Here is an 18018-nt window from a genome sequence, read left to right as displayed (position 1 = left end):
TGTGATATTTGGGAATGGAACCACCAACTTCATTCACATCTAGCAAGACTGTCACATCCGGTGTGGGGCTGGATCTGAACGCCTTAACAGTTGAGCTGGGTGGAATTTTTTTGATACAACATTTCATTAGAAAAAATATTTCCCTCTAAATTAAATGTTTTGGGGGAAAAGAGCTGTTCTAACAAAATTCTTTTTCCCTTTTGATAAGGTCAATGGTTCCATGAGATTGAACATCTTGACTTCCTTTAAATCTCTTCCTGATTCAAAACAAAACATTCTGGGGGTTCCAAAAGTTTTCCAGTCTGTTTCGTGGGGGACAGCGGTATTTCAGTTACTTTCATTCTGATTTGGAACAAAAAAACGTAGAAATGTTGGAATTTCCCACAAAACAAAAGCTCAGTTTTTTTGCCCAGCTCTAGTTCCTGGGAGCAGACAAGAAGTCCTGTTCCCTTTCCAACCCCTTGCGCTTTCCAGACATATATCATGGGCCAGCTGCCACTCAGTGTATGTCCATTGGATCTGAGGAGGTTGTACTGATTCATGCTAGGACGTGTTTCAGTATTTTAACAGCCATAAATCTGAACGCTGATACTCCTGACTACAGGCTTTCTCTAGCATACGCTTATCAGTGAGGAGCTGATCCTGGGCTCATGAAAGGGGATGCTTCCCTCCATAAATGCAAATAGTGATTTCCACTGATAGTGGGACATGGCCAATCCTTTCTTCTGTGTTGAATTGTTTCCCTGAGCTTTCTTCCCCCTGAGCTGGGCACCCCTGTGTAAGGCTTCCCAGCTTTGTTCCCAAACTGGCCAGAATGAAGCTGCTGTTCCAAGAATCCCTTTCACATCTGCTGCCTGACCTAGCCTGGTGTTCATTTGTCTTGGCGCACAGTCTGAGTTTCCCCTGGCCCAGGCACCCAGCCCCTTGTCTCTCACACATATGCCAGGGATGGCTGCTGCCAAGAGGAACCACTGCAGTCTTCCCTGGGGACAGGAAAGCTGGTGTCGAGACCTCAGAAAAGCATTTGAAAGATTCCAGTAAGTAGCCGGCTCCCACGTTCCTCCCTCCACAGAGGGAAGCCGGGAAGTTAGGGAGAGTCATAATTAATCCATGGAGGCGTCACCACACCCAGGAGTCCCCCCCCACCCCTGGCTTCTAAAATGACCTCCAGTAGGACTTTCTCTTCAAGGAAATCCCTGTGTACAATAAAGCTTCTAGTAACTGTTAAGTAGAGCAAGTGGCTAAACAATGTTTGACAAATAATTAACAGTGAAACAGTAGACTACCCTTACAACAGCTTATCAGTGCCTCACAGGGCTGAAAGACCTATTTAATTAGCAAGCTTTGAAACTCTCCTTTCCGACATTTTATCGGGTAAATTTTATTTGATTAATGGTAGTTAAGGCAACTGCTCAGCAAGGAAAATTTTTAAAACAAACAAGTGCCTTGCAACACTGAAACATGTTTGTATTTCCAGTGCAATGGGGAACCCGTTAATTCAGTCCCAATCTAGAATCTGATATTTATTGGTTCCAGTTGAGGTATTCAGATGGATAGGCCTGGGTCAGAGAATAATTATTTCAACTGAAGTAAGAGAGAGGAAAATAGTGCTCTTTTCTAATAAATGCTTTGAAAAATGTATCCATATAACATTCTGTATTTGTGTCCGTTAAGTACCGTGCTCCAAGAGCGGCCCCAATGGAATGCAGTCCTAAATTTATGTTTACTCTGGATGCTTGGGCCCTTAGTAGTCTAGTCAAATTAATTGCTACAATGTGCATGCTCTTGACTAATAATTAAACTGCACTTTTTTTTAATCACATGGAGTTACGTATGGGTGGTAGTATTCCATATTAGTTAGGGAACAACCAGCCCTATAAATATTAGAATGGATCAGATAGGTATTCAAAAGTTATACTACATTTAGACATACAAATGCCACAAAGTCAAGTGCAGAACGTTGCTCTGCATGTCCATCAACAAAGCCACACTAAAACTTGTATTTATAAGGATGCTTGGAAATTATGGTGTCACCTGTTGCATCAACTGTGAAGGGCACTTGACACTAGGTTTTTCACATAACTGTACGATTTCTGTGATTTCCCATGAAAGGCTCCTGTGGAAAACAATGCTTAAACTATAAGAAGTTATATATCACTCCTTCCTCATTCTCAGTTTTCCGTTAGATTAAAAGACAAGGCGTTCCCTAGAAATGAACCAATACAAGCATGAAAAGTGGGTCCTTCCTCAACCCAAGTGAGCAGGCTACTGAGGAATGGCAGGAGTAGAACAATGTAATAGTCTAGTTTTCTACTGCACTGTCTGTTCAAGGGATCATACATGTCTATAGAAGCACTAAAGAATTAAGCTTTGCAGTACTCCCATGTCAGATGTGGAACTTTAGGAACAGATCAAGGCACACAAACGCTCCACAGCTCCCCTGGGAACTGATTTACAGCTGTGCACACTTAGAGCATTTTTACACATGCTGGGGGAGGGGGAAGGGGAAGAGGGCAGCGCTTTAAGTAGAGTGGCTCTTAGAGCCACTTTAATTATAGCACTGCATCGTCACATGTATTAGTGTCCCTTGTGCTTAAAAATGGCGGCAGGGGCACCTGCACTAAAGCTTGTTCAACGAGCTTTAGTTCAAGCACCCCTGCCACCATTGTTAAGTGTGGGGATGTTGATACACAAGATGCAGGAGGCTACTGGAGTGCGGCAATTGGCATGCTCCTGCAGACTTGATTAATCACTGTAATTACAGCATGTTGGAGCAGCTTCTGTGCTCTTGGACAGGCTCTTGTACAGGCACCCTTAGTGCCTGAAAGGGGAGGGGAGAAAAAAAAAAATCAGGCCAGTGTCACAACCAGGGTACCCCAAAAAATCTGTGAAAACCTTGGGCTATGTTAACTTCCTGACCCCGTCCCAAGCTTTGACCACAAAACCACCTTTTTTCTTTTTCATTTTTTGGCTTGAACAGTAATTTGTTTCCCGCAAATGATTACAGTTATCTGTCAAACTCAGTCTTTGATATTTCACTTTTGGCCAGTTTTTCACCCTCATCTTTTTGTGCCAAAAGCTATTCTTTGCACTTTAATTTACTGGGCTGCTTTTTTTTTTGTTTATAATTTTTGGCCAGCTTACATTCCTCTAAATACTTAAGGATCACTGGGGGCGGCTGCTTTTGAGGTTGGTCCACACATCAAGAAGGTGCCAGGACGCATTTCTACAAACAAAGCTCCTATTACTATGGATTTCAGTCAGGGATTGGTTTGGCTGAACAGATCCAAATAAAACATTAAGGCAAGAGAAAAAGTAAACATGATTTCAGCTGAAATTAAACAATACAATCTCTGGGAAGGATTTTGTTGCCACTAAAGGAAGAAAGGTGGAGGATGATAGTGCCAAGGGTGCTTAGCTTTCTGAAAGACAAGAGATTTTGTGGTGGTGTCACACATAATGAAAGCTCCACAATCAACCTTTCATGCTTTTTCACTCAGTATAAATTAAGGCAATGCACATCCTTGTTGGTGCAGAATGAGAGAAGTACATCTTGCAGAGTTTTCTTTTCCCTGCAGGCATATTTAAATATCTTACAGGGTGTGGAAATGCCAAAGCTGGTGTTCATAGCTGCTCAGGACACTGCAAGGAATCATTGTAAGGGAAACAATTTAATATTGCTGGTTGAGGGATATGCGAGTTAAAATCTCCAGTCTTCCTGCAGGAGTTACTATGGGGAATGGCATTAGAGACCACTGGTGGCAGCAGATGTGTTTGGTTCTGGCTTATACATTTTCTGATGATGTCTGTTTCTTCTTTATTAGGCTGACATCACAAAATGCGTGGTGAACACTGATCCTAGCCTTCGCTCCCATTGGCTTGTGGCTGCTGTTTGTAGCTTTGGTCACTTCCTTAAGGCCATCTTCTTTGTGCTATTACCAGAGAGATGAATTCCAGTTGCCAAATGCAGCCCCAAGCTCCATCTCCTCCCACACTGCAAAAGCAATGATAATTGCAGACCTCGCTGATACTGAGGAGGAGGAAGAGGAGAGAGGCTGGGATAAAAATGAAAGTGTTTCTCCCCTCTCCCTTCAATGGAGAGCACCTGATTGACTGCAGTCCTTCTTTCTTCAGCCATGGAAGACTTATCTTGTACCCAAAGTAGTCTTCTTGAATACCCTTATTTTTCCTGGAGTCTCTTCAATGACCAGGATGAAGCCAGTCCCTGAGCAGACTCATTGTTCAACTTGTCATTGTGTGCTGTGTTTAGCATGGATATTCATACATATATTTATTTTGGGACTATGTTAAACACACACCAATATCAGGGTAGGTGACGGGGACAGTGTCTAAAATGGCATCAAAGGAAACACGTCCCTTATTTGTTAAGTAGAACTTCTTTGGTTTAATTCCCAGAACCACCTTTGCTAGGCACTCTTGTTAGTAAATCAGTTGTTAACTTGGTCTTCTTCTTCCTACCCAAGCCTGACCATTGTGCTTTTGTGCATGGTACACAATGGTTAAAGGGGCTCTGTTTTGAGGATGTGAAGTGGTGAATTACCGACTGAGCTAAAAGCAGCGCTACCCCCTGAAGTCACTTAGAAACTAGAATGGTGACTCCGTGATGGTGAGAACCACCAGAATTCAGTCTGAGGTATGCATTGAGATGTCAAAGGTATGCTTAGCTTATCCATGTACTGTATTGTAACAGAAGTTCAAATGGGAGTCCAGTAGCAGATACTGCCTGCCCTAAATTAATTTAATGTCATGTTTTATCTGGCTGAACAAAATAGTGGGAGCAAAGCAGCACTTTCCAAAATGACAGCAGGTGTTTGAGCATTATGCTAAAGAGGAACTTTTCCTCCACAGAGGAATTTAGATGGAGCCAAACCAATAACATATGTAAGTATGATGTGTCAGGGGTGGGGGGGATTTGGCAAAAACTAAGTGAGCAGTATCATGTTATGAAAAGAAGTGCATCAAAAGTGACAGATAAATGTTTCTTTTAGCATATTATGAAGTGCAACTTGCAATCTTCCATGGTGATGAACAATAAAAAAATAGGTGGCTTAACTGGTGAGGAGCACTGTATTTCTTTCTAGAGTTAAAAATACACTCCTCCACCCCTCAAAAAAAGCATAACACTGTATAGACATCAGTATTTGAACCATGTTAGAATATCACCTTTTGCCCCCATATAAGTTAAAATCAAAATATAAATAAGGTTGTAGTTTTAACTCACATTGCTAACACATAAGTATGCCTCTTTCTTCTTTAGTGAAGCCTTGTCTTCAGTCTCTGAGGGCATTTTTACACATACTGCAGAGGTGGGGGTGGTGCTTTAATAACAGTAGCTTCGAAAGCCGCTCTAATGAAAGCACCCGCAGCGTCTCACGTATCCGCATCCCCACACTTCAAAATGGCAGCAGGGGTGCTTTAATTAAAGCTCATCGAACAAGTTTAACTTAAAGTGCCCCCACCACCATTTTGAAGCACACAGACACTGATGCACAAGATGCAAAGGTTGCTGGAGCACGCTGGTTAGCGTGCTCCTACAGACTCGATTAATTGAGTCTGCTCCAACACACTGTAATTACAGTGCATTAGAGCAGTCTCCCCATACGTCTACAGGAATCCTAAAGATTTAATGGTGAGTGCCCTCACTAGAGCCCACTGAAAACTGAAGTCTTTGACTAAACATCTACCGGATGCCTTTGCTTCTAAGGTTCAGAAAACCTTTTTGATGGGATCGGGAGCCTGCATGAATGCTTGGGAGTTTTTTTACCTGTATAAACCTAGGGCAAAAAAACCATTGATTTTTACCTGCTAAAGAAGGAAAGAGGTTGAGAACTGTGGGCTTGAAAAAAACAACTTTGTCCTTCAGTCCCCCTTCACAGGTAGGTAACGTCTACTCCGCACACATTTGAGGGCACACCTACGTCAGGTGATGGTGCAGAGGCATGCTCTCTGACTGATACAGCTGCACTGGTAGATGTAGTGTAGATACAGTTATAGTCTAGCAAAACTGTGCACGTTTCCTTCCTAATGGGTGGTTTTCCGCTACTAGTACAAAGAACAGTTTAACTGTTATAGATGCACCCATAGTAAGACTGTTTTGTCCGTACTGTGTACAGGTGTTCTGATATCAAAGTGCTCCTACTGCAGAGAAGACTTAAGAGGAAATAAAACATACTTCCTACTGAAGCTGTGTGCAGCCTCAAGCATTATTACACTGGGGAGGATTTGCTGGAGGAACCATCCAGACAAGAGTTCTTTCATGGGGCACCATTTTGTACTGGTTCCTCAAACAAAACAAGTTATACTGGCAGAAGGATTTTTTGCCAATCCAACTGCAGGTCTTTTTGATAGCTTGGCTCTTTGAGCAGAACACTCCTTTCTCTCTCCACACTCCTAATAGTTATAGCACTGTTAGAAATTTTTTGAGCATAGATCAGATAGAAGACTGTAAATTAGATCGAATTAGCTAATGCCTATTAAAACTGGGTTAGGCACACTTCTGACATTGCAAAAAACCTCTGTTCAGAGGCACATAAAGCAAAAACCAGGCAATCGCTGAATATGGATGCAGTCCCATAGATTTGAGGGTGATTTTCAGGAAGCTGAATCCCTTAAATTTAGGTTGCTAAACCAATTGGTACTGTGATATAAAAACTGCATAGACCATTCCCAAAATCCTGACAACATATAGGCTATGTAGGAGATTTTCAGTCAACCAATTTAGCACATGGTAAAGTACAACTTGTGTTATCTTGGCCAGCTTTTTAGAGGGCAAGCAGATTAATGGAGCTAGAAAACACCAAATCCAGCACTGTACACTTTTCAGAGATTTGTTTGATCAGGAGTTTGAGGCTTCTTTGAAATACAGTGTTTCAGGCTCCAACTGTTTTGAGCAAATTAAACTGAGGCTCTTGAAGAGTTAAATACACCAACTAAGGCAGCATAAAATAAGTATGATAAGCCAAATAAAGGACCATTGCTCAACAAGAATGTGCGTGGGTGGGAAGGGGGTTAGATACACAAGGAACCGGCAATTAATACAGGAAACTCTGCTGCAGTGAAATGATACAGCAGGGTGTTTCACTTGTCTGACTTCACAATGATTCCCCAGAAGAGAACTTTAAAAATAAATTAATAAATAAAAAAAAAATCCAAACCCTCCCCTGGATCCAAATGCTGCCTTCACACATCTAACATTGTTTCTATCAAGTCCTTGAGAGGCTCAGGCCTGGAGCTAATGGCAGTATTTTCTCCTGTGCATGCCTTTTTTTTTTTTTTTGTTGGCAAGCTCAGACAAAAGAAGCTTTTCTCCTTTGATGAAACTATGAAAATTCACATCAGGTCAAATGTGTAAGGGCTGAGATGAAAATCTGATTTTGTAGTTAACAGGGAACGTGTCAAAGGGGGCTTCAGCAACAATCAAAGCTATCAGATGGACTTGCAGATACCCTTCTCACCCCATATGGTTCCTGAGGTAAGTGGGATGGAAACCTTGCTTTAAGTCCCATTATTTGCTATTCTTTTTAATGTTTCAAAGTAGCGCTATACTTGCCATAACCTACACTTGTTTACTGGGCATTTCATATCTAGAAAATTTACATACAACAAGACCTTGCAAAGATATTGAACAAACAACTTTGAGTGTGTGGCAAAACATGACCCATAACAGACTCCGTTTTTCTGAGCCAAAACTTTTGGCACAGTAATGATGCTTAAAACAGCTGCTCCTTATAGGATACTGATGGATGTGCATGCAAAGGGCTTCAACTCCTACCCTAATTTGAAGCATATCAGTAGCGTACAGACTTCCAGGCTCCTCTAAGTGAAAGCACCTCAACATATGCTACAACATCCGAGAGCAACATGCCCAAGGAAGAAGAAATGAGCACTCCACAGAGGATGACTTTCTGTCTAGGACTATCCTTCTGGGCCTTTGAGGCAAGTGGCAACTGGTGGGAACTGATAGCTCTAAGGATCTGAGACAATGAGCACTGGTAGCAAAACTTCAGGATAAGCAAGCAGGGCATTCTTCCTCAAGGTATTTCCTTTAAACTGAGTTGGCCCCAGTGACAAGTCACCAGCATGATACTATGCATGACCACTGAGAAGCAAGTAGCAGTTGCAATCTAGAAAGCTGGTAATCCCTAATAAACTACCCTTCATTCCCTCCCTATCCAGTAGCATAGTTCACCTGTGTGATATATATACACCATATGTGGTAGAACACAAATTTATTGAACTAATCTCACTGTCTGCGAGCCAGCAAGACATTTTAACAGACACTTAAGTCTTGTATTGGCTCAAGGAGTAATATCCTAGGACAGCAGGACAGTTTTCCTTATTTCTTTTAAACTATCCAGTTTACTTATTGTAAATTTAAGTTGAAGATTAGGAGGAACCTTCCAACTATGAGGGTGGTCAACCATTGGATATTTAGGATGGGAGAAGGCTGCTCCTGGTTTCTAGGCTGAAATTTGCCTTTATATGAGTGGTTAAGGGCACCAGGAACATTAGACAGTGTTCCTAATTTATTTTACTTTATAAGGAAAAAGGGTGAGTGTTCAGCATTATTAACTTGTGTTCTATTCAAAGTTTGATATTAAGTTATTTTCCAACTTAAAAACAAACAAATGGAAGGCAGAGAGAGTTTTGTTCATCTCCCTACTCATCTGGTTAGAAGCTGCCTCTCATCTCACAAAAACTAAAAAAGACTGTAGTGTGTCAATAATTTTTTTCTCTATGAGAATTTCAGTGTTCAAGCAGTGGAATTTCCTGTTTGCAAAAAGAAGCTTAATTGAAAAGTCATATTCTATCAACCGTTTCAATGGAAATTTTCTGACCAACTCCGATCTCAATAAGGATCTAACTAACACCTCATCGATTCCATAATTATGTTTATGCCACCCTCCCTTCAAATAACGGCTGCAATGCCACCTCCTTCAAAACAGCTGAACAAGCTAAATTGATCTCATTGACATGCCCCCAAAAGATAATTGCAACATTGTATTTTTTTTCTACTGGTAATTTAAAAATATGAACAGTTCTTCATTTACCAGATCTGCACTTGATACTGACAAAGCATAGCAGAATGCAAGGCAGTAACAGAATTCAGGTTTTATATAAAATCTAACTCCAATCTTCTTCACTTTCAATTTTTTAACACTAAAAGAAATCAACTTTTTTTTAAAGTTCTCCCTGTAATGACCAAAGCTGCATAAATAAAATGCATGCATAAATTAAAATGAATGAAACTGGGTGTCCAAGATCCCTCAGGCAAATTTGAAAAACTCAGTCTTATAAGATGTTCTCTTCTGTGTATTCTTGCCTTGGCATTTATTTAGCCATTTTATAAGCATTTATAAGCAATAATTTGCTGTAGACTGACTGGTTCCTTAGAGATGTGACATGAAGAGTACACATAAGAAAACCCAATCCTCAAATCTAAACACTGGTGTAAACTTCTTGAACCCAAGTGGTTTGGCAGTTGGAGATTAAAATCAGACTCAGAAGATCCTGTAACTTCTTTGAATCCAAACAATTTGACCCACAGGGATTACAAACTGCTGGCACAACTGTACACAAAGCTTTTAGTGAACTTTATTCTTCCTTAAGAAGTTTGTTACAGTTTCCTTTATATAGTCCTCCAGGACCTGAAACTGTTTCATGTTCAATAAAATCTGTATGGAACAAATAGCTACTGAAATAAGCATGCAGTCTTATCTAAAATAGGCAGAAGTCTTGGCAAAGTAATTTTAAAAAATTCCCTTCCTTAAGAAGTTTGTTACAAAGTTTCCCTTTTTTAGAAACATTTACCTGATCCATCTGCCCCAAACTAGGAAGTGGCTTCACTCTTTTTCAAAATTCTTCACACCATATGCTTACCTCTCACGAAGAATGACCAATATTTTTGATGTTGTAAATCAGCAACTCAGCTATGACAAAGACTGAACCACAAATCCAAAGTCCAAGATGACACTGCACAAATCAATCAATCTTTCTTTATTGGAGTTTTAAGTGCTACTCTGCCTTGTGACCTTCTCTGACAGGTTCACTGTGTTTTGAATTAAGCTGATAAGAATCTCATCTGCAGAGCTATTTCCCTCCTGTACTGATGGAGGACTCTCTCTGGTTCTGACCAAAGTCCCTTGCAGTCAGCAGAACAATTCTGACCGACCTTGAATGAGATCCTTTAGGGCCTGATTCTCCATTAAAGTAGAGGGGAGTGGAAGGGTCTAAAAAAAAAATCACTTAGGAGTGAGATTGCTAAACACCTTGCAGGTTCCAGACCTCTAAGCAGGTCTCTCTTTTCAGTTACAGGAGGTGCTCTCTTCTCATCTTCAGTCCCTATTTCATAAGCAGATTCTAGACAGTTCTCTCTGTACTGTAGATATTTTCATGTTCCTAGTTTATTTGTGGCAATCTGCTTCAGATCATGTAGAAAGATGAAAAGGCTGAACTTGACAGCTCTCCTAACTCACTAGGAAACAGGCTTGAGAACCCTCTTATTTAATCACTGCCAGAGCAAAGGGATTTACAGCCCACACATGGCAATAATGTCCAAAGCCACAGGCATAAAAATAAAGGCTTTTTATTTGGTTTTTTAATATACCATTACAGAAACATCTGAGTAACATTCTCAACAGCACCAGTGTCACCTCCCTCCCCCTCCTGAAGTCAGAAGTGAATATGGATCACCCAGATTTGAGAGAGCTGCTGTGTTTCTTTCCTGAGCTGCTTCTGTTCTCAGTGCACAATGTCCAGGCTCCTCCCATGTCACAGGGGAACCCTCCTCTCCCCACTTACTTAAGGTGTCACCTTTTTGTAGGTAATGTGAAGGTGCTGAGTCATCGGCTGTGTAGTGGTTGCCATGGAGACAGTCTGTTCTAGCTTCCCATCGGAATTGAGCCTGAATTTTCTGGTAATCTAAGGGGGAAATACAAAACATCAAACAATTAGTCCTTTACTTCGTTCTGTACAGCATTAAAAAACCCCCCAATAGCTGGGGCAGAGTAAAGTTTTGCAGCTGGAAGGTAGCTATCCATCCCTTCTGAGGCCCAACCTTCTCCATACAAAAGGTTCAAAACACTTTACATCCTTCCTTGCCTATGCCACTAAAATGTATATTTGTTACAAGAGCTCCTGGAGAAACGGGATTAATTATGTTGAAACCTCCAGGAAGTCAGCAGGCAACTTCCCCCACTAAGGGAAGGCGGTTCTTTCAGAGATGACTGCTTATGCCCTGCACAGCTGAGTCCGACACTGTGAACACAGAGTGATGGACACGGAGCATTTTTCCTTAAGCACAGCTCAGAAAAGTAGTAATAAGTAGACAGCCTGAAAGCATGACATTCATCAGAAGGAAACACATGTAATAACAAACATTTGGAGTGTCAAAGGTCTTGTGCTGTTAAGCAGCCCCTCTGGCAGATGAAAATCAGCTGCCATTAGGGCAGCTGCATTGTTTCCATGTTCCTGATTAAAAATAATTTCAAATTTAAAATCACATTCACCCCTGAGGTAGAATGACTGCTTCACCTGAAATGGAGCCAAGTGCCATACGACGATAAACAGCTGAACCCAATGGACTCCATAACAGGCTGACCCTAAATTCTATGGCATGGTTCTGGATTCTGCAGCACACTGATGTAGCAGGCTGGAAATTATGCAGCAAATGTACTTAAATGATCATTTATTTTTAATTACAAAATCAACACAGTCAGTATGGTAGCTCCCTGGGCTCATTATTTTGGCGTTACAGTAGGTACAGAGATTAGCTGTGCTTCCAAAACTGACTAGAGTAGTTAAGTGAAAGGTAGGTGGAATTAAAAACATCATCTTCTACTAAAATGAATAGCAGCAAAATAGTTAAAGTTGCCGAGTAAACCCTCATTTAATCTGTGGCAGCACTGCTGGTGCTGTTACAAGAGGTAAGCCACATCAGGGCAGAGTATCTATGTTGGCAGACTTGCAGTGGTATGATTACTGCTACAAGTACCCTACATCTAGGGAGGCCAAAATTTGAAATTTAACCCACTGAGTTGAGTACGACATTTCAGTGCTATTGTTTCACCTGAGGAAAAAGCCCTGCATTGGATTACACCTTCCAGACAGTTTTCACAACTGCAAGGACTCCCTTCAAGTTGGTGAGCTGCACCAGCATAAAGCTTCTGAGAGTGGAAAATTCAAGCCAATCAGTTTTAGAAGCTTAGCTCTTGGGTCACAGTTCTGCAGCAACGGGGGGATTCTGCAGCTGTGGAATACATTGGGCCTTGAACAGAAACGTTCATATAATCACATGTGTGATTTACAAGTGTCGCAGGACCCCCGAGTGATCACATTGCCAGAACACATCTTGGCATAAGTTACACATGTTCAGCAGTTTGACCCTTTGACTTAATTCAGTGGAGAGTTTTTTGCACGACATCCAAGAGATTTGTTTATGTTATCTGGTTGCCTTTGCTCCTTCTCATGGGGAACACAGTCCCAGAACTGAGCGGAAATGAAGTCTTGGGGACTGTGGGAGCCCAGCCTGATAACACTGCCAAAATGTAATCACTTCATTAGCCAAATGTAAAATGTTCACTAAATGTGGTGTGCCACAATGAAAGCGAACACTGAACACTCTCAGGAGGCCATTCCAGTCGGAATGCTCCCAATGGACGCACAATTTGGACCATCCTCTCCAGCATACTTTCCAAAAGATATGCATCTTAGCAAGATCCAGTTGTCATCTGTATATATTTATATCTACAGCCTCCAAGATCTCTATCAAACTCTTTCTTCCTTTTAAAAACAAACTTGCACAAAAGTTTGCCCATTTATAATGATTTTATTTACATCACCTTGGAGTGCTTCAACAACCAGTGCTGGAACATTTGTTATGACAGAGGTGTTGGTTAAGCCTGTATTGGGATTTGTAGTTAAAACAAGATTTGGCTCTGCTATTTCTCATGTTACTGATTTAACCCAGTACTTAAAGTGAGGACAATGGAACTTTTCTTAATTTTTCAGGGTTTGATATCTAGCTGTTTTCCCTGGGAAAATATATTTTTATTAAGCTTTTGGCTGTCTTGGTGTCACTGTTTTTCACCTTCACCTAAGGAAGCACAATTCCCACAAACTCTGTCCCTGTACGCACTTTCAGAAGATCACAGGCCCAGCCACACTTTTCAAAATTTGCTATTCAATATACAAACAGTGATTTCCCCAACTCCACATAACACTACTTATTTCTGCCAAGAAATACTCACATTATTGGCTATTTCCGCTTTCTCACACTAGGGGGGCAGCTGCCTCCACAGAAGGAGCTGTATTTCCAGATGTCTGACAACATGGGCTACAACTCCCTCCCATCCTGTTCTTGTCCCTACAATTAACAGGGGGCTAGGGAGGAGGTACATTTTGGGCGGTATAAGAGTTTTGATATAAAATGTGCAAGTTGTCAGAGACCTAGGGCTTGCCACTGTGCTTCAAAAGCAACTGCTCCCTCCAAAAGGACCCTCCTCTGCCAGCCTGACAAAGCTTGTCAGATGGGGAATGACTGCTAAAACTTAATACATGGTGTGAAATGTTGGAGAGAACATACACATTGTCAGAATAGTTAGGGATCAACATGAGGGCATAGGACTTCTTGTTGCCTGAAAGTGGGGGGGGAGAGTAAAATTGAAACTTTCACAAAAACACTGACTTTCAGTTAATGCTGTTCAATGCAATCCCTTAAGATCAAGAAATTCAGAGCCAACATTCCTATTCGGTTTGAAACTCTTACTACACACTTATGCATGTGTGCACACACGCTGCACAGGCAAAACAAACCTGTTCCCCAGTTCAGAGTTCACACAGCGCATATCACAATCCAACTGGAACCGACAAGCTGAGTTCAGAGGCAAGGCTTTTTTTGTAATCTCTTTTCTTGGCCCAGCTGTATAGTTGGGAGAACTGTTAGACAGGCTTTCAAGCATCAGGTACCCTTTTTGGTGACCTGAGGAAGGGCATAAGGCACCCAGTAGCTTGTTCAACAGCTCTCCCAACTATACAGTTGGTTCAATTAAAAAAAACAAAAACAAAAACCAGAAAAAGCCTCGTCTCTCACCACTATGAGAACACTCCATGAATGAGCTGAACTCATTCATTTTCACTTTGAAGTAAAAATACCCCAGGCATGTCACCATTACTTGTATGCCCCAGTTGTGTTACCATTACCTGTATGCCCATGGCCAATTTGTGTGAATCAGTCTGAGGTGGGAGTGTAGCTTCTGCGTTTCTGTTGGACTGTCAGCAATGGGGTGTGCGCATTAAATTTTAGACCCCTAGTGAATCTTTCAAGCGTGCTTGGGTGTACTGATGTGTGGGTGGGACGACACATGGGCTAGGACTGTATGTCAATGCTGTTCTAAATGGCAATTCCCTTGATTTTTTACTGATGAGATTGCTTAAATACCAGAAGGGAAACAGAAGGAAGACAAAATATATTATCTTTAAATCTCATGGTTTTAACCCCACATTTCATGGCTGTTAGGACTCTACCTCATCATTTTATAACACTTGCGGTTAGGGATACATTCTGACCCTGTACCCAAATCCCAACAGTGAACGAGAAAATCCGCCACTGGCAGGGGAAGGAATGGGCTTCTCACATATCTTCTGGACCATCACAGCTACAACAGCATTTCAAAGCCTTCAGATATTTCCCAGCTCTGTGACTGCACGTCAAACAAGGTGGATTTGCAGGCATCACCGTTTCTTGTCTGTGAAGGGCTCTGCAGGCCAGAAGCTCTTCCCAGGGAACTGAGTGCTCAGTCATGCCTTGAAGTGTATTGGCCTGTAACAGCCCTGTGGCCTACCGGGAGTCCCCAGAGACATGGTATCCCAGGGAGTGCTGCCATTGCTGTGTATGCCCTCCTTTGCCGTAATCCTTTTAGATAGCTAATACAGTAACCCAAAAATCAACCTGCTGCTGGCTCCTGTGTGAAGACTGTGATGGAAGCTCTGTGTGCCCTCCTTCCCTCAGGAGCCAGCTGCTATCTGGCTGCAAAGCATTATCTGACTTGAAAGGCTATTTTAAGAAGACTTAAGAATAAGTTTAAAATTTTAAGGGAAATGTAGTTGTGTGTGCTTTTGGGAATGGAATTCCAAACGTCAGACTATAGGTCCCTCAGGCAATCAAATGCCCCAAGAAAAACAGGATGAAATCTGGTGCGCAAGGAATAAAGCTGCTCAAAAAAGGAAAATTAATGTCAATCTTGCACGGCCCTGGAAGAAAATTAATGGGAAACAGGATTTTTACTGAACAAACATGCCAGTTGGTTGCACATTAGTGAGGAGGGAATGATTTGACTGGAAACTGGGTTTTGGAGTCCTGGCAAATGACCAACATTTGGCCTGGCCCTGCAAAATAACCAGGTAGAAGATTTTAAAGGGAGGCGAGTTCCTTGTTGGAGCACAAGGTATTTAGACATGATCCATCCTTTGTGAGCTATTCCTCTGAACTGCACAGTTCAAGGTGCCTTTTGTTAACATAATCAACAAATTATTATTTTCCTTACTCTAAGCTTACTGTTCAGGTTTTCTCTGTGCAGCTTTCATCACTAATTCATCCACCTCCCCCTACTCCCCAGTCCAAAGAGAAGCAAAATAAATCTGTTCCTTCTGGGCAGTATGACTTAGAAATGGTATACAATTGCATATCAGCATACATATATATAGAAAAAGTCACTGATAGTTGGGGATCTTTCATTCCCTTCAATTTACTATCTCCCTCCCTAAAGGCCTCACAACTCAACAACAATCATTTTGGCTACTGAGGATGGCACAGGAATACTGCCATCACCAGCACAAGTTGGACAGAGTTGATGCTGTTCAGACTGTTGCCCCTATGTCAGACTCAGCAATTGTTGGCCCACACAGCAAAGAACCAGGAGTAACCACAACTGGACCCTTGGATTTGGCCTCATCCACATATCCCTGTTCATTCATCCACACAGCAGTTATATGGACTCATGTTGCCCCCATTTTTCCCCTGCATTTGCCCTGTATATCCATTTTCTCTTCAAAGTTGCTCTGAGGTGGCTCCCCTCATCTAATCTTTGCACAACACAAAAACAGATGCCACATGAATATGGAACCTGCCTCAGGCATGCAGCTCCACTGAACCTTGAAGAAGCTATGTTTCATTTTTGTGGTTGCATGGACAATTGTCTCTCCTGTTACCAATAGTATTCCTATCTGTTGCAACTTTTTTAATAAAAAGCAGTTTGAGTCAAAAGTGGGGGAGGTTGTTTTTGACAAGGACAATGGTCCATTTTATATCAGAGAAGCAAAAGGAATGCCAGGCTTTTCAAAGAAGAGTGAGAAATCATGAACTCATGGGAAATCAGCCTGCAGAGGGGAAACATGCATACCAGGCATTGTATGTGTGAAAGGTACAGCTTGGTTGTCTTGGCCCAAGTGATGGGAGGCTGTGGGAAGGAGTGAGACAGGGCAATTAAAAAGAGCCAGGGATAGAATTTGGGAGGTACTGTAGCAGCTTTCTTCAAGTGGTAGTGAATAACCAGAAGTGTTCACCCAGCTTCCCACAATTTGGATCTGAAGAACAGGGGGAGAAGGACAATATCCCTTAGAGATCTCTACTACATGAACTGGGTGAGGTATGTGAAATAAAAGCTCCCTTTCCAATGCAAGGGAAAGACTATAGAGCAGTTTTACAAACATAAATCACCCTCACAGGAACACAGCTGTAAGCATAGCTTGGATAAGCTAATGGTGGGAATCTGGCTCTATAGGGCTCTTATCTAGGTACAGAAATGTCAACACTGTACATAGGTTTTAAAGAACAGCCTTTAAAGCAAAAGTATTTAGCAATCAAAGTTTCCTAGGCACTCACAGGAGAATGTGGTTTGTTAATAAAACCACCTGCCCTTCCTTTCCTGACTCAGTACAGGGATCACTTTAAAGTGTCAACTGTTGAAAACGCATCTTCTAGCTTTAAAACAAGTGTAAAACTATCTTATAAAGCATTTCCTTCCTTCTTAGTATAAAATGTTCCGTTGTGACCCATGCAGAATACAAATTTGTTGATGTCTCATGGAATATTTGAAGCTCTGTTCATCTGACGTAACTGCGTTAATAGCTCGTCCTTTTTGTATTTCTCATTTACAAAGAACCAGACCCTGTCATATCAGTGATTTCAGCTGCTTTTTTCCTGTCTGAAGTCATAGGAATAGGAGACTGACAGGTCATCAAGTTCAGCCCTTGCTATTGGAGACAACAAAAAGAAATGTATTGCACTAGCACAATGATTTGTGATGTCACACAATTGGCTATTGTGAAAAGGGTTTTCAGGGCAAACAAAACCAGGTAACAAATAAATGACAGAAGAAATGAACTTCCAAGAAGATCCTGCAAGAAGTTCTAGTAATATAAACAGGAGAGAGGAAATTAATGCTGCATTACCAGGGTTAGAACTGCAGGACTGTGACAATTGTGGAAGCCCCCCATGTACTAAAGATATTCAACTCTAGTCTCTTTTTTAATAGTCTAGCAGTCTCATCCCTCTGCATAGGTCTGACTGATAGGGTAGGAACTGAAATAACTCTGCTTCCACTACTAGCTTTGTAACCATGCCAGCCACTGAAGGTGTAAACTCCCTTTCCATCTAAAGGGTTCAAAGCCCTGCTTGGACCTACTGTATACACTTGGACTCTATGCAAAGTTAACTCTACAGCATTTTTTGTTATATGAATTTGTTTAGGAGACCACAAGAAGCCTACAGACATAGATAAACTATCCTACCAAGGCTTTGCTAATCTAGCTATACCAGGAAAACCCTCAGTGGGGATGCACCTGCAAAATTTGCTGATACAGTTACACCACCTGCCTGAATGACTAAATTGTATCAGCAAAAGACAATTATTTCTTCAAGTCAGCTGGCCCTGACAACCTGCACCCCAGGGTACTCAAGGAGCTGGCGAGCATCATAGCCCAGCCCCTGGCACGGATCTT

At 41.7% G+C, this 18018-nt stretch overlaps 2 protein-coding genes across 3 annotated transcripts in view; one reads left to right on the top strand and one right to left on the bottom strand.

Annotated features, from left to right (window-relative positions):
* The window catches only part of BOK (BOK, BCL2 family apoptosis regulator), a 28163-nt gene extending 23094 nt beyond the window's left edge, over window positions 1–5069 (top strand). Inside the window, exon 5 of the mRNA XM_019543009.1 lies at window positions 3825–5069. Within this exon, the coding sequence (XP_019398554.1) occupies window positions 3825–3950 (126 nt within the window). The 3' untranslated portion in view covers window positions 3951–5069. The remainder of the gene's footprint in view (window positions 1–3824) is intronic.
* A 5521-nt stretch (window positions 5070–10590) lies between these two features.
* The window catches only part of THAP4 (THAP domain containing 4), a 37152-nt gene continuing 29724 nt past the window's right edge, over window positions 10591–18018 (bottom strand). For both annotated transcript variants that reach the window (XM_019543007.1, XM_019543008.1), the window contains one exon: window positions 10591–10941. In XM_019543007.1, coding sequence (XP_019398552.1) covers window positions 10822–10941 — 120 coding nt within the window. In that variant the 3' untranslated portion in view covers window positions 10591–10821. The remainder of the gene's footprint in view (window positions 10942–18018) is intronic.

Source organism: Crocodylus porosus, unplaced genomic scaffold (assembly GCF_001723895.1).
Source record: "Crocodylus porosus isolate Cpor-Errol unplaced genomic scaffold, CroPor_comp1, whole genome shotgun sequence".
Lineage (NCBI taxonomy): Eukaryota > Metazoa > Chordata > Crocodylia > Crocodylidae > Crocodylus > Crocodylus porosus.
Note: the sequence above shows the minus strand (reverse complement) of the source record. Positions and strands in the feature narration are given on the sequence as shown.